Raw genomic sequence first — 15,293 nt, 5'->3', positions numbered from 1 at the left:
TTTAGGGTTTCTATATGATGCTTAAAATCAATTTTAAACAAAAGAATATTAGGCTTATCATTGGACCATTTTTGAATGATAAGGCATATATGCCTTAGTTAATTGTACGACACTGGTCACGTGATGTCAACATATGGCGTTGCCCATGAGGTGACAACCCGCTTCATGTGGGATGAAGCACTTTTAAAAGACTTTACATTATTAAACAAAATGTCCAATTATATTAATAAAAAGTGCTGATCATTTTTAATTAATAAACCCTTACAAAGAATTTTATGGGGAACTTCAAACTACGCCCAGTTTACTTTTCATACTAATGATTCACACATTTCCTCTTTCTGTAATGAACAACATCTGTTCAGACACATGTGGTTTAAAGAAAGATTATAAGACCATTCCGATTTATTACAGCATCCGCCTAAATGTATGTTGCAGATGAATAATCTTGTGGAGAGGGCGTTCCTTCTCTATAACAGAGATGATTCACGGGCTCGAGCCAGCAGAGTGTGATGCGACTCTGAACTGAAAACTCTTGACAATCATTCATGACAGCAGCAGTTCTGTGGCAGACCGCAAAAATGAGCGCAAAAATGGCACACGGGTCTCGCAGGCGGATGCAGGTGAAGAGTTGACTGCGAAAGACCATCTATTGCATAATCAGACGGAGCACAAAGGCAGGCTGCGAGGGCGCTTCGTTTTGAACTATGGCGGCAACACAACAACACGTTCTTCTGACATAAATTGTGCAAATCTTGGAGAACAGCAACGGTTTGTTTTGGATGTGCGGATATATAAAAACCATCCAGCCACAAAACTTTGAAGTTTGCATAGGCGCTGCCAGAGGTCGCATTCATTTTCAAGCTACTACCTGTACAGTGAGCTCTCAATTAACCCTAAACTGACTGGCGTATGTCAAGCTGAAGTGCGAGCTTTGGCTGTTTTTTGTGCAGGGGTTTCAAAAGCCGTTCAAATGCTGGAATGGATTGGCACGTTTTGTTTTCTGATTTTAATGGCCATACTCTGGCCAGTGGCGAAGTGTTTTGGGGCGGCGAGTCACTACACGTTGCTGCTTCCGCGGCGCGACAGCAAAAGACCCGCGGAGAGATGCGATTCCAAACTGGAGGAAAAAGGTGAATCAGCCGCGGTCGCCCTCATATGCAAGCCCTCGGCGTTGGCGAACTACCTTCTTAAACACTGCATGACTTTTTGCAAGTCTTTGTCGATACCGTCGTGGAACTGGCGCGTGAGCTCGTCTTTACAGACAGTTTTCGGCGCTCTGTGGCCGGTGGAGTGTCCGGTGCATTTTATACGAGATCATCTGCAGCTGAGCGACGACGGACTGGTGGCGCTGGACTGGGCTGTCGTTGGTGCAGCGCATCACAAGAGGCGCAGGACTTCCAGCAATTCCACAAGTCCAGTTCTGCTCATCATTCCCAACTCTTTTGGGAGAATCACCCGGAATGTTCTCAAGGTAACGGTCGTCTTTTGTGTGTTTTAGTTGTCCTCAGTAAAAGGGATAATTCTCCCAAAAAATATTTTTTTTCATCATTTACTCGCTATTTACTTGTTTCAAACCTATCTTTTGAACACGAAAGAAGATAATTTGAAGAATGTTGGACACCTGTAACCATTGACTTCCATATTTGTTTTTCCTTCTATGGAAGTGGATGGTTACTGGTTTTCGTCTATGCTCAAAATATATTTAGTGATCAGCAGAATAAAAAACTCATATAGGTTTGGAAACACTTATGGTGAGTACAGTTTTAGAGTATAGAGTAGGTACATTATATAAATGCAACATCCCTTATGTTGAAAACAGGCTTTGTTAACATTTCTGCAAGCACAAACCACCATTTTACATCTATGTGTGTTGTATTTCACCCATGAAACCAAATTAACTTTTAATCAACTAAAACTGGCTAACTCTTTGTTGATGAATGCTACATAAAATTGTAGCATTAACTAGTGATCTGATAAACGAATAAATACTGTAGTATACTTTAGTTTTTACTACAGTAAACTGGTGTGTTGTATAATATACTCTGTAGTTGTAGTAGAAAACTACAGTATTGGGCTTTTTGTTTGTATTGCTATATTTTTTTGTGTTACTTTGGCAACTGTAGAATTACCACAACAGATTAAGTCTGACTGTAAATGTAAATGACTGTAGTATTTTTTCTATATGTATGAGGTCGGATTAAGGATGTTTGAAACCTTTATAGGTTTCTTTTTTCTGTTGAACACGAAAGAAAATATTTTGAAGAATCTATAACCATTGACTTCCATAGTATTTGTTTTTGCTACTATGCAAGTGGACGGTTACTGGTACCCTTTTGTTCTAATGTTCACATACAACTACACTGCAAAGTGGATCTAGATGAATAATACTGTAGTAATTTGTACTATATATAGTGTTTTTGAACAGTACTATAGTAAAGTGTTTTATGCTGTATATATTACGGCATTTACAACTCTTTGTTGATGAATGCTACATAAAATTGTAGCATTAACTAGTGATCTGATAAACGAATAAATACTGTAGTATAATTTAGGTTTTATTACAGTAAACTGTGGTGTGTTGTATAATATACCCTGTAGTTGTAATAAAAATCTACAGTATTGGGTTTTTTGTTTGAATTGCTATAGTTTGTTATGTAGTCATGTACTCTACTATAGTATGGTTCAAATCATTATGCGATTTACTATAAATTACTATAGTATTTTTTTTCTATATGGATACAGTATGATTTAAGAAGATTTTTTAACAGAAACTGTAAAACTGTAAAAAACAGACATGTTGTGAGGTATAATATAATTGGTTAAAATTCTTTTGTTTCAGTCATTTTTTTTGCTTTAGTTTGACTTATATTTTAATTTTAAAAAATATATAATTTTGTGCAGAAATAATAGCATTGTGGGTGGCACGATGGCTCCGTTTTTAGGATTGTCACCTAATAGCAAGAAGGTCGCTGGGTCAAATTCCCGACTGGGCCAGTTGGCATTTCTGTGTGGAGTTTGCATGTTCTTCCCGTGTTCTTGACTGATTCCTCTGGGTGCTCCGGTTTCCCCCACAGTCCAAAGACATGAACTATAGGCAAATTGGATGAACTAAATTGGCAGTAGTGTTTGAGTGTGTGTGAATATAAGATTGTAATTTGTTGTGGCTGGAAGGGCCCAGATAAATAAGGGACTAAGCTGAAGGAAAATGAACAAAATAACTGCATTGACTATGATGCTTTTGAAAAATCAACCAGTCAGAAAGTTGCAGCAAGCAAAACACCCAAAAGCAGATATCCACCTACTCCAAAGCATAATGAATTTTCGTAATTCATCTCCTCATGCTTTTAAAATACTTAATATATATATTTACTTTAATTTTAAAGCTGTTAAGTACAGTTTTTTTTTAATATTTTGGTCCAATTTATATGTACTACTTTTCTTCATATTAAAGTGTGTGGTGTTGTGATTAAGCCCACAGCTAATTGGTTTGTTTGATGTATTATAGCACTAGGCATGGGTTGGTATAAGATCCTGATGGTATGATAACCTTGGGTAAAAATATGTCTTATTTATATAAGTTCTTAAATGCCTGGGTAAAAAAAAACAACAACTTTTTCCCATTTTTAACACAATTAATTTCATTTTGAGAAACATTTAAAGTATTTTGGAACAGTAAACATGTCAGGCTAAATAATTCAAATGAATCATTGACTTCTGCTGTCTTCATTAAGTTCAAAAACACTGATCTTTTTTACAATTTAAAACTGCATCTTTGCATATTTTTTTCTGCTGGAGATACTATTGTTCTAAAAAAAGTAAATAAAAAAAAAATCTTACACATACATTAGGATTGGTATTAAAGAAAATTTTGGCGGTTTTAAAACCTTGACTTCCAAACCACGGTACACCATGAAAACAGTTATCATCCCATGCCTATATAGCACTTTAACAAAAAAAAAGTGATGCTGAAAAAATTTGTGTGTCCCGTCACTAATGCGCTCTGTTGAGCTGTTGTAAATATATTCAGTAGACAAATTGGAAAAGCTAATTAGCAGAATTTTTTGAATGTAAATAAAGTAAATGTAATTTGTTCTTCAAAAATTGCATGTTCAACATGTGAATTTAAAGTTTCTAACAAGTTGCTCACGTGTCTGAGGAAAGCTAATCTCACATTGTTGTCCATAAATAGCAACCATGTTTTGAATATTAAAATTTCACTTGAATACTTGAATGTGGAAAGACTGTTGTTATTCTACAGCTTATACCACAAACTATTGTTGTATTATGTGCATTTAACAAAAAACAGCCTGATTTATTTTAAATAATACAAATTAATTGACAAAGTTTCATTATTTCATGTAAATCATGTTGATCATGACAGTATGTTTTAACCATTAAGATGGACTACAAAAATTTAAATAAAGCAAATAAAGCACAATCCAGAAATATTCAAATGCAAAAACAACAACAACAACATAAAACGTTTTCTTTGGGGGGGGCATTCAATTAAATGAAAAATAATTCATAAAAAATAGGCCAGAAGCAAATTAGTCAATATGCTTTGTTGGACTTTTTTTGCATTAAAATAAAGAAGCTGTGTGACTTATTCATCATTTTTTTTGCAATTATAGCCTGCATGATAGATCTTTTCTCTGACTCTTTGCAAGAGAGTCAGAAGTGAGTCATTCCTCCTCACCCAATTTGGAGCTCACTACATATCCCAGACCTAAAGCTTCTGGCAACTTGAAATAAACTCATTAGCTTTCGCACTCCATCATGGATGATTCCGGGAGAAATGTGCTCTGTGCTCACTGTAACTCTGTTAGCTGTGCATTGTGGAGGAGTACAATCACTGTGTCAGAAGGCTGCTTTTGTGTAGAGTTTGACTGAGAGTGGTGGTGATGAAGGTCTCTTTGTAAACTCAGACAGATGGCGTATAAGAGTCAAAGCTGTGCACTTCTGGTTGGCCAAGTAGCCTGTGGGATATTTGCTCAATCCCTATAGAGCTATGGAAAAAATGAAAAATTCAGTTTCTCTGGATGAACTGGATTAATTACATGTGGGTTTGAGATTATATTAATATTTGTTTTATTTTATTAAGGTGTGATGGCATTTCTTTCATTTTTCAAATAAAATATATTGTCAATTAGAAGCATTTCATATTTGTTTAGAATATAACTATTGATCAGAATATTTTTTTGTTTGTTCTTCTGAAGTAAAAAAAATATATATTGTTGTCTCAGAATTATTGGAAACATGCCTAAAACAGCTAATTGTTTTGTTATTTTATGCAAAAATGCTTTAAATTACATTTTTATTTTACATTTAGAAGAAATTTCAGTGAAATATGTAGTTTACTAAATTTACTAATATTATACTAAAACACAGAACTATAATATATCTATATTGTAATATATTTACAGTTACCGGCCTCTTTATTAGGTATACCTTACTAGTACTGGGTTGGACCCTTTTTGCTTTCAGAACTACCTTAATCCTTTTGTGGTATTGATTCAACAAGGTTCTGGAAATATTCCTCAGAGATTTTTGTCCATATTGACATAATAATTTGTCATCTGCACATCCATGATGCAAATCTCTCGTTCCACCACATCCCAAAGGTGTTCTATTGGATTGAGATCTAGTGACTGTGGAGACCATTTGAGTACAGTGAACTCAATGTCATGTTAAAGAAACTGAGTCTGAGATGATTTGTTTATGACATGAAGGTTATCCTGCTGGAAGTAGCCATCAGAAGATGGGTACACTGTGGTCATAAAGCGATGGTCAGCAACAATACTTTGGTAGGCTGTACAATTGGTACTAATTGGCCTGAGGTGTGCCAAGAAAATATAACCCACACCATTACACCACCACCAGCCTGAACCTTTAATACCAGGCAAGATAGTTCCATGCTTTCATATTGTTGATGCTAAATTCTGACTCTACCATCCGAATGTCGCAGCAGAAATCAAGACCCAGCAGACCAGGCATCATTTTTCCAATCTTCAGTTGACCAAATTTGGTGTGCCAATTGTACACCAACAGTTTCCTGTTCTTAGCAGAGAGGAGTGCCACTCGGTGTTGTCTTCTGCTGCTGTTGCCCATCCGCCTCAGGGTTCGATGTGTTGTTCGTTTAGAGATGCTCCTCTGCATTCCTTGGTTCCAACTCAAATAACTACTTGTTACAACACAGAACTGTTGCTCACTGGATGTTTTCCCTCTTTCTGACCATTCTCTGTGGTCAAACTCTAGAGATGGTTGTGCGTGAAAATATCAGTATCTATCGCTGATCTGATTAGAAATTTGCAAAATCGAGTAGTTGGACAGGTGTACCTATAAAGCGGCAGGTGAGTGTATATTGTATATAATATATTGTGTGTATATTGGCTGCAGCACTGCGATTACAATAATTAAAAATTATCACAGTAACTTCAAATCAAAATGTTTTGTTTATGGAGTATAAATTGCTAATTTATTTTATAATTTATTTATTTGTCCTTATAATTTTTAATCAAAATAATTTGTCTACTCTGATAAGCCAATATCTAAAAACAAACAAGTAAATTTCTGATCAAATCAAGCTCCACCCTACTTTTGTGAGAAGCCACTTCACTTATATATACATATAGGGAAGAAAGACTATGATAACTTCCTTTTTGTATTGACTTTAGAGAAAACTCACCCAAAAACCAAAACTAAAAATGAATTGCCAGATCTCACAGATTCTAAACATTCATATGAATGTTCATAAACATTCATTAAGTATCTTTTTTCTGTTGAACACAGACAATATTTTGGAGAATATTGCAAACAGGTAGCCAGTTAGGAGGGGAAATACTGTGGAAGTGAATGGCAACCAGTTATCAGTGTTTTCAAAATAGTTTCTTTGGTGTTCAACAGAAGAAAAAACCTCACAGGTTTAAAAAATAATTTTATTTTGGGGTGAACTATCTCTTTAAATTAGTTGCAACCTTTTTGCAGAACTCTAAAGTCATATTTATGGTTCCCATTTAGTTTTACATAGGTTTGGCTGTGCCTATATGTTTAAATAGACAAGGGTTTGGTTGGGGTTGAGTTGTAGCCCGCTGTGGTTTTGGTGCGTTTTAGAGGAATGTTTTTTTATGCTGTAATCATCAGGGCACACTAAGCAAGAAGCTGCACCCAATTTGCACATCATCACGAAGCACGAAGCGCTGGACTGCAGTAAAAGCCTGAGTGTTTTCTCGGTCTTCAGGAATTGACACAAGAAAGGGACATGGAAATACTGTGCTGAGGAGTAGATCCTGTTTTCTACATTAAGCACAATTAAACATTTCTTATTAAGCTATCGTGATAGAGGAATTACTATGCACTTACTGCTTTGTTTCTGGCCTTTTGTTGTGCTAATTATCATAGTAAGAGCAGGCATGATTACAATAAATAAAAGGAAGAAGAGAAAAGGATTTCAGTTTGTTTCCAGCCAAATTTGAATCTTCATCTCCCTTAGGAGTATCACAACTGTTACCAGTGCACAATGCAGATACATTTAGTTGTTTGTACAGTGTCTCTTTAAGTGCAAATCAATTGCTGCTCCTTGGTCTTAAAAATCCACCAAACAAATCATAGGTTTGATCGTGCTTCGTGACTTTTCAGCAGGGCTGGATGATTTTCTTGTGGATTTTTGTAAACCTCCACAATTGCTTTTAGATATAGCAGAATTTACTTAGAAACATATTTAGTCAAAGTATAGTCATTTATATAACCATTACAGTCTGTATAATCGTTGTATAATCATTCTATGATGATGGCAAATGTTTACGTAGCTTCTCAGTGAACCATGACTCTGTGTAGTAAGTGCAAATATAATAATGTTTTTATTCCAAGCTTCATAACTTTTGTCAGATGAGTTTTGTGATTATTTGTGACACTAAATTAATTAAAATTTTCTATTTATAATGCAATTATTTGGAAATTTTCTGGGTTGCTTCTTTGTGGGTGCTTAAAATTTCTGGATGAGAGCACCCTCTGGCTTTCGGAGCAGAATTACTATAAGGACAGCTTTGCTCAATCGCGTTTGCTGTTTTCATTCAGTTAATCACAGGGGACTTTATTTTAATGATCCAAGTCCTAAGTCTAAAGCGCAGGGCGCGAAAGCCTTAAGGGTTTGTCCAAATCCCCTTTTGCTATTTTAAGGATGGAAAAAATATGCTTTGCATGGTGCGCATTGTCTAACAGGGTTGTGCTTATTCTCTTAATGAGTTATGAGGGTTTTGAGAATAAACTAATCAGTTTAGTTGCATCAAAAAAAAAACTTAACTCTACACTATTGAGAAAACAGTTCAATAATAGACCATCTGCAGCGCGAGGATAAAGAATGAGCCTCCTCCATTCGGCCTCTTTACCTTCTTTACTTTTACTCTTACTTTTGTGAAGTTAGGAAAACGCAAAGATTTGTTTCAAAACTATTTTTTAATTCATTTCTAATTTCCAGAAAATTAATAAATGAACAATAATAATGAAGTGTTTGCAGTTTTATCCAAACACGCGTGCTATGCCCCATATGGTCCAAAACCATATTTAGTAAGCCAGTTTTATTAAGACAAATATAAATATGCATACAATGAATAACATTGTTAATATGCTAATAATAACATTAAACTATAGCAAATTGTCGTAAATAAATTGAAAAAAGCCCCCCGAGACGAAGAAGGCATGGAGGCAGGGGATTTTATATTTAAGTAGAAAATAAATTTTTTGCAACATTTTAATCCATTCTTTTTCATTTGTAAAGATACTTGTGTGTTGCTCTACATCTTGTGTGTTTTAAGCAATGTGTACACATTTAAGGAGGGCAACTAATGCGCTGGACTTAAACCAGTTTTTAGCTGTTCAATTGCGCAGTCTATTTTAGTTTCTCAAAATAGCAACGCGGAAACATTACGCCGTAAAACACCTCCTTTCTAGACAGACAAACCCACAAAGCAGTGCAAATAAATAGTTATTTAGACAACATGGCGCAAAATGGGAAAATTAGGGTTGCGTTGGTCTAAAAATAGCAACAAATCGCGTCGAACACCTCTTGCACCTTATAGAGCTGGGTGTATAATAGGGCCCAAGGATTAACTTTCTATTTCTTTTATAGTTATGAATGTTTTGTATCTGCATGCATTAACAGTTTCAATTTCGTTTACATAGCACATATTACCCGAGTATGAAATTAAATTTCTCTTTAACATCTAATTGCATGTAATTGCACTGAACATTCTGAAGTCACATTAGAGGGAAATCTGGATCAGAGTATTTTAAGACACATAAAAGGTTTTGATTTATTAGGGTTATATAAAGGAGATTTTTATCTTTTATAGGTAGGTTGTTTATGCACACTGTTACCACACATCAGTGTTCAACACACTGTACATTTGCACAATAGATTCCTTTTAAAGAAAAAAAATCATCATTTATCATTAAATAATACTTCTCATATTTTCATTAAAGAATCAGTTAGAGGGAATTTACATCTCAAGCGAAATGATTTTTTTATTATCTCACTCAGCGATTTTTATATAATAATAAAACAAAATCCCAAAATATTTTGCACTTAGATGGAATGTTTACTCTTAAGGAATTTTTTGCAGACTTGTGAAACTTGAGGAATTTGGCAGCCATATTGCTGGCCCTTCCCTCAAGTTACTGAATTGTTAGCATCACGGCTGTGTTAAATTCTGTGAACAAAAGCACAGAGTAGCTGTAATGATCAAATTATGGTAGCAAACTGTATATATTTAACCCATATTTTATGCCCTGTTTTAAAAATACACTCAAATGTACATAAAGCTTACAATGTTTATTTTTTTAACCCAAGGCCACTTGTTACAGGTGTATGAGACTTATGTAAAACATCTTTGTTTATATGCACAAGTATGACCCCGTGTACTGTATCTAGCATGTGACCATGTTTATTTTTTTGTCCGCAGCTCTGTGAAGCAGCTCTGAGTCACGGTTACCTCCCCGTGATCTTCAACCGCAGGAGCCAGAACGGGACGCCGCTCTCTACCATCAGGCTGCAGCAGTTTGGCGACCCGACTGACCTCCGGGAAGCAGTGCGCTACATACGGTACCGGCAGCCGGCGGGTCAGATCTATGCCGTGAGCGAGAGCACTGGTTCAGGACTCCTGCTGTCCTACTTGGGCGAGTGTGGCTCTTCTAGTTATGTGACGGCTGCAGCCTGTCTGTCGCCTATTTTCCGCTGCCAGAGCTGGTTTGAGAGTGGCCCGAGCTGGCCCTTCCACTGGGCTCTCTTGCTCTACCAAAAGATCTGCCTCAGCAGGTAGGGTTAAAGGAGGAGGTTGTTTCAGTTTTCACAAAATAAAGTTACAATCAGGGTTCTTTGGAATAGGCAAATAACTCTCAGCAGATGGACAGTGTTTGAGGATGTTGTAATGAAAAATTAAAAAAAAAAAATCCAAGTAAAAATATGGAAATGGTAAAATGTACAACAAAAGCCTACTTTTTTTACAATGTGGAAAATTAGAAAGTCGATGTTATCTAATCATGTTTAAAAAAAAAAAATACTCATCTGAAGTTTTTTCACTGTGAAAGTAAAAAAGAAGAAGATATTTTTCCACTTTCTTGTATAATATTTTAGACAGTAAATCTTGAATTAGGATTTTCATTCTATTAAAATCTTTGGTTCACTAATTTGTTATAAAATGTATGATGGCAACAAAATGAAGTTTACAAATGGTACAAGAAAAGTAAGTAAATCTTAAGTAATTAAGCAAATCTTTATATATACAGTGTGGAAAATAAGTATTGAACACGCCATGTTTTTTCCTGGGAATAATATTTCTAAAAGAGCTGTTGACATGGAATTGAACCAGATTTTGGTAAAAACCCATGTATGTATGTATGTATGTACACATACTGGATAGATTGATTGATTGATTAATTCCCATTCAGATGTGTAAAGCACTTTGAATACCCAAAAAAAGCAATATATAAATGCAATGAATTAATATTATTATATCTTCATATATCTTAATATATTAAGATATATATTAATATATATATATCTTATATATATATATTATTAATCTAGAGGAATCTTTATTAATCTATAGGAATATATAATATATTCCTATAGATTAATATCTTAATCTATAGGCAGTTTAAAAGAGTAGTGAAATTTTAAAAATTGCTGTTAATCTACTCATTCTCAGGTCATCGATTTATTTGTTTAAAAAAACTAAAGATTTTTCATCTGAAACAGTGATTTAGCAAAAATTGGATGCTCCAAACTCTCATTTCTGTACGGTTTGCTGAGGCTCTAGATTGAAGATTATAATTTTGTTAATAAGTTTGGCTTCCTGCACAGGCTGTTTTCTTCATAAGATGTTAATACATCATCAGGAACCACATGTATATTAATTTAGCTTAGCCTGTACATGTTTTTTGTTTCACTCTCAAAAAGTCAGTAGCCATTGACGTTTATTTAATGAACCAACACAGACCACATTTTCAGCTAAACATCTTTAATATTCTACTAAAGAATAAAGTCATCATCTTAGATGGCTTGAAAATTTGTAAAAAAAAAAAAAAAAAAAACTGCATTTTTTGTTTTAGGGCGTTTTATCCCTTTAAAGTTGACGTAGTCTCACTCAAAGATATTGCTCACAATCAGCCGTTCTTGAAGCAAATCCGCTCTGGGTGATCCAAATTAAAATCCAATCCTGTTGCTGTAGCGACCAGTGATGTGTATCCAGCGCTATTGATTTCTGTGGTCCATCTAAACAGTTTGCCAGCTTAGTTGTAACTCGAATCAATGATGAAAACAAAACTCTTCCGATGCTGCTCTGATCTATTCCGATTAAAGCTGATAATGTGTTCAATCCCATCCGCAGGTATAAAACTGTGCTCGGGGAGCTGGTCCACATAGACAGCGTGTTCTCTAGCTGCTCTCTGAAGGAGATGGAGGAGGCGCTGTTCTGCCATTTTAGCTCAAAAGGGGTCCCAGTGGAGGGAACGGGGAGCTGGGAGGCATATTGGGAGCGGAATGACCCTCTGAGGGACATCGATGAAGTTGCCATTCCTGTGCTGTGCGTGTGCAGTCAGGATGACCCCATACGAGGGGATCCGAGGACCACGTTGCCCTTCGAGCTTTTTGAGAACAACCCTCATTTCTTCCTGCTTTTGACTGCCTGCGGAGGCCACTGTGGCTTCTCCACGTCAGACGAGGGTCCTGTCGTCTGGAGCCACCAGGCCTTGCTGGAGTTTTTTCGAGCCACGACCGATTTCTTCGCCGCGGAGGAGCGCGCCAAGCTAGCGGCCCGCAGGAGGGGTCTTAGTGGGGCTGGCAAGACTTTCCGCCATCGCAGTGTCAGCACATGCAAAAGACTGCCTGTGTGCTCGCATAACATACATGCTATTTACAACTGGCAGAGGTCCTACACCAGATGATGATGATGATCATGTGCTCGGATGGCCACCCCATTTGTTTTGCATAATAGAGAGACTGAAATAGCAAACAGCACTGCCAGAAAAAAAGAAATTCAAAACCATTGTCTGACCTGCTGTTCGTCACCGCCAAGAAAACCAGCAGTCCAGACAAAATATGTCAGTTTACATTTAGAAGTGTTTCAACTCCTGGACCACCACTGTCAACAGACCGACGGCAACTGTATTTGAGAAACTTTGAAAATCATAGCTAAATTTGGGCATTAGAAAGATGAGGTTACTGAATCATGGTTTAAATATTTCATATTCAATTGAAAAAACAAAAGTAAAACGTTTTAATCAGTATTTTTGTCAGGATTTTGTACTGTATAAGTCATTTATTATCACACTGTATAATAAGTATGGTTAAAACAAGCACGTTTGTTTGTAATGAACAGTTTGAATTTATGGGAAAAAATTGAAAGAAAATTTCATTATTATTATTATTATTAGATATAACCTAATTTTATTTTTATTTTGTTTTTTTTTGCTTTGTAAGATTAATGGTTCAAACAAAAAAAATTACCTTTTCTAGTGAGTGGGAAATGTAAAATAAATAGATTAAATTCATTTATAAGCTTACCGAATTTAGTTTTTTGGTTCAATAATTTGTGTAAAATCTATTGCTAAAACAACAACAATAATAAAAGTAATCTCAATTAGTAATATTTGAAACAGATGGACAACAACTGTCTTTGAGAAACTTTGAAAATCATTGCTAAATTTGAGCATTAGAAAGATGAGGTTACTGAATCATGGTTTAAAAACTTCATATTCAACTGAAAAAACAAAAATGTTTTAATCTGTTTTTTTGTCAGGATTTTGTACTTTATAAGTCATTTATTGTCACACTGATTGAAATGTATGGTGAATTGTATGGATGTATGGGAACAATCTAAAGAAAATGTTGTTATTATATTTTCCTATTTTTATTGTTATTTATTATTAGATATAACCTAATTAGATTTTTTCACTAAAACTTTGTCATTTTCTTGTTTGAACCATTCATCAAAATCTTCTTACCGATTTTTCTCTTTTGGTTTAATAATTTGTGTAAAGTTTATGGCTAAAACAACAACAATAATAAAAGGAATCTAAATTAGAAATATCTGAAATCTAAATTAATTCAGTGAGTGAATGTATTCATTTTATTATTATTTTTCTGCCTCAATAAATTTAGTAAGTTTAATGGTTAGAAAAAGAAAACTAATGAAATCTGTATTTGATATTTGGAAATATATTATCTCTATTATTATTGTTGTTATAATTTATGATTTTTTTTTTCACTCACAACATTGTGTAAGATTTATGGTTAAAACAACAAAATAACAACTTTTTTTGTTAACTCCTTAAAAAGGGAAAGAAAAATTGAAGTAAAACAGTAAATAAGCCTTAAATCTTGATGTTTTCTGGCTCTTTTGAATCTCACAATTTTAGTTTAGGTTTTTTGATAAAAATACTGATTGGAAACCTGTTTGCTTTATTGAACTGCAGCTTATAAGTTAGTCTTAAAGCTGTGTAATCTTTTTTTAAGGGATCGGTCCAAATGTTTGTTCTGTACCTCATGGATATACTTAATTACTGTAGTTCATTCCTAAATTTAGAGAATTAGTCTAAATGGTGGCCTCTCCTTTTGGTACTTCGGATATATCTTTACCCGTTTGGGTTAGTACATTCCGTGCACACGATAATGAAACGTGCCATTCTGTCATTTTCTCTGTTTTTCTGCAAGACTGCTGGTGTATTTAGACAGGTCTCTGCTGTAGGAGACAGTCAGCACTGCTGGGGTTTCGTTTGACGTCAGTCTGAGGTTTCAGAGAAAACTGGCCTCACGTTGACATTGGGTGGAGCTGCAGATTTTCACAACTCCAGCACTGATTTCCCCCCTCACTGTTTTCTCTCTTTTCTATCTCCATCTTAAAAACCTGTAACATCTTCCTGGTGTCAAACCTCTCGTTTATATGTTAAATTATCTCTGAACGTTGGAGCTTTCATTAAAGGTTTCATTTGAACACATTGATGTAAGCGAGTCAGCTTTTTTTGGGGCGTCGGAATAATAGATTATGCAACAGACTGCATGAAACAGAGATGAGATTTCACTCCCACAAGACGCACAAAAATGGAGCATTTGTTAGCATGCGCATTTAGTTACAGCCATGATTATGGCATCACACAGTTGACTGGATGCATGATCGGGCTTTTAGTGCACAGCCCAAATATAGCTGGAGCCTGAGCTCAGAGAGAGTCTGATTAGAAGAGACAGTCTCTGCAGACTCCAGCGCTGACAGGCAGAACTACAGCAAATCACACATTCTCTCATCTAATTAACCTATATAAAGCATGGCGATTTTATTATTTATTTATTTATTTATTTTGATAGAATCATTCTGGATTAAAAGAATAATAATGTTACGATACAGTGTGTGCTTACGGACTATAATAAATGTTTATGGTATGACATTTTATGGACATCTACAGTATAGCATTCATAAATTTGGGTGTAGTAAGATGCTTTAATGCTCATCCAGATCCCATATATCTGCACCAAATACAGTAAATATTGTGGAACTATTTCTTAAAATAGCTGCTTTCAGTTTTAAAATCTTTTACCACATTTTATTTCTGTGGTGACTGTACTGAATTTTCAGCATCATTACTTGAAGTCTTTAGTGTCACAAACCTTCAGAAATGATTGAAACATTTCCTGACTATTATATTATTGTGAATGTGTGTTTTTCAAATTTCTTTTATGCATTAAGTGTTTAAAGTAATATGTTGTTCTGTGTTTGAAATTTAGTGTCACTTTGATCAATTTCTTT

At 35.1% G+C, this 15,293-nt stretch overlaps 1 protein-coding gene across 1 annotated transcript; it reads left to right on the top strand.

Moving 5' to 3' along the window:
* Positions 1-498: 498 nt before the first annotated feature.
* On the top strand, positions 499-14,490 carry abhd15a (abhydrolase domain containing 15a). The gene is made up of 3 exons (XM_684039.10): positions 499-1,471; positions 9,957-10,309; positions 11,883-14,490. Exons 1-3 carry the CDS (start codon positions 971-973, stop codon positions 12,436-12,438), a joined length of 1,410 nt encoding a protein of 469 aa, XP_689131.5. The 5' UTR covers positions 499-970; the 3' UTR covers positions 12,439-14,490.
* Positions 14,491-15,293: the final 803 nt, after the last annotated feature.

This window comes from Danio rerio, chromosome 15 (genome assembly GCF_049306965.1).
Source record: "Danio rerio strain Tuebingen ecotype United States chromosome 15, GRCz12tu, whole genome shotgun sequence".
NCBI classification, from domain to species: Eukaryota; Metazoa; Chordata; class Actinopteri; order Cypriniformes; family Danionidae; genus Danio; species Danio rerio.
The sequence above is the reverse complement of the archived record's forward strand: the minus strand, read 5'-3'. Positions and strand labels throughout refer to the sequence as shown.

Excerpts from the sequence above, each read along its gene's own strand:
- abhd15a (XM_684039.10), top strand. The coding sequence starts at position 971 with ATGCTGGAATGGATTGGCACGTTTTGTTTTCTGATTTTAATGGCCATA. Across the intron at positions 1,472-9,956 it reads TCACCCGGAATGTTCTCAAG|CTCTGTGAAGCAGCTCTGAG; the intron begins GTAACGGTCGTC and ends TTTTGTCCGCAG. Across the intron at positions 10,310-11,882 it reads CAAAAGATCTGCCTCAGCAG|GTATAAAACTGTGCTCGGGG; the intron begins GTAGGGTTAAAG and ends TCCCATCCGCAG.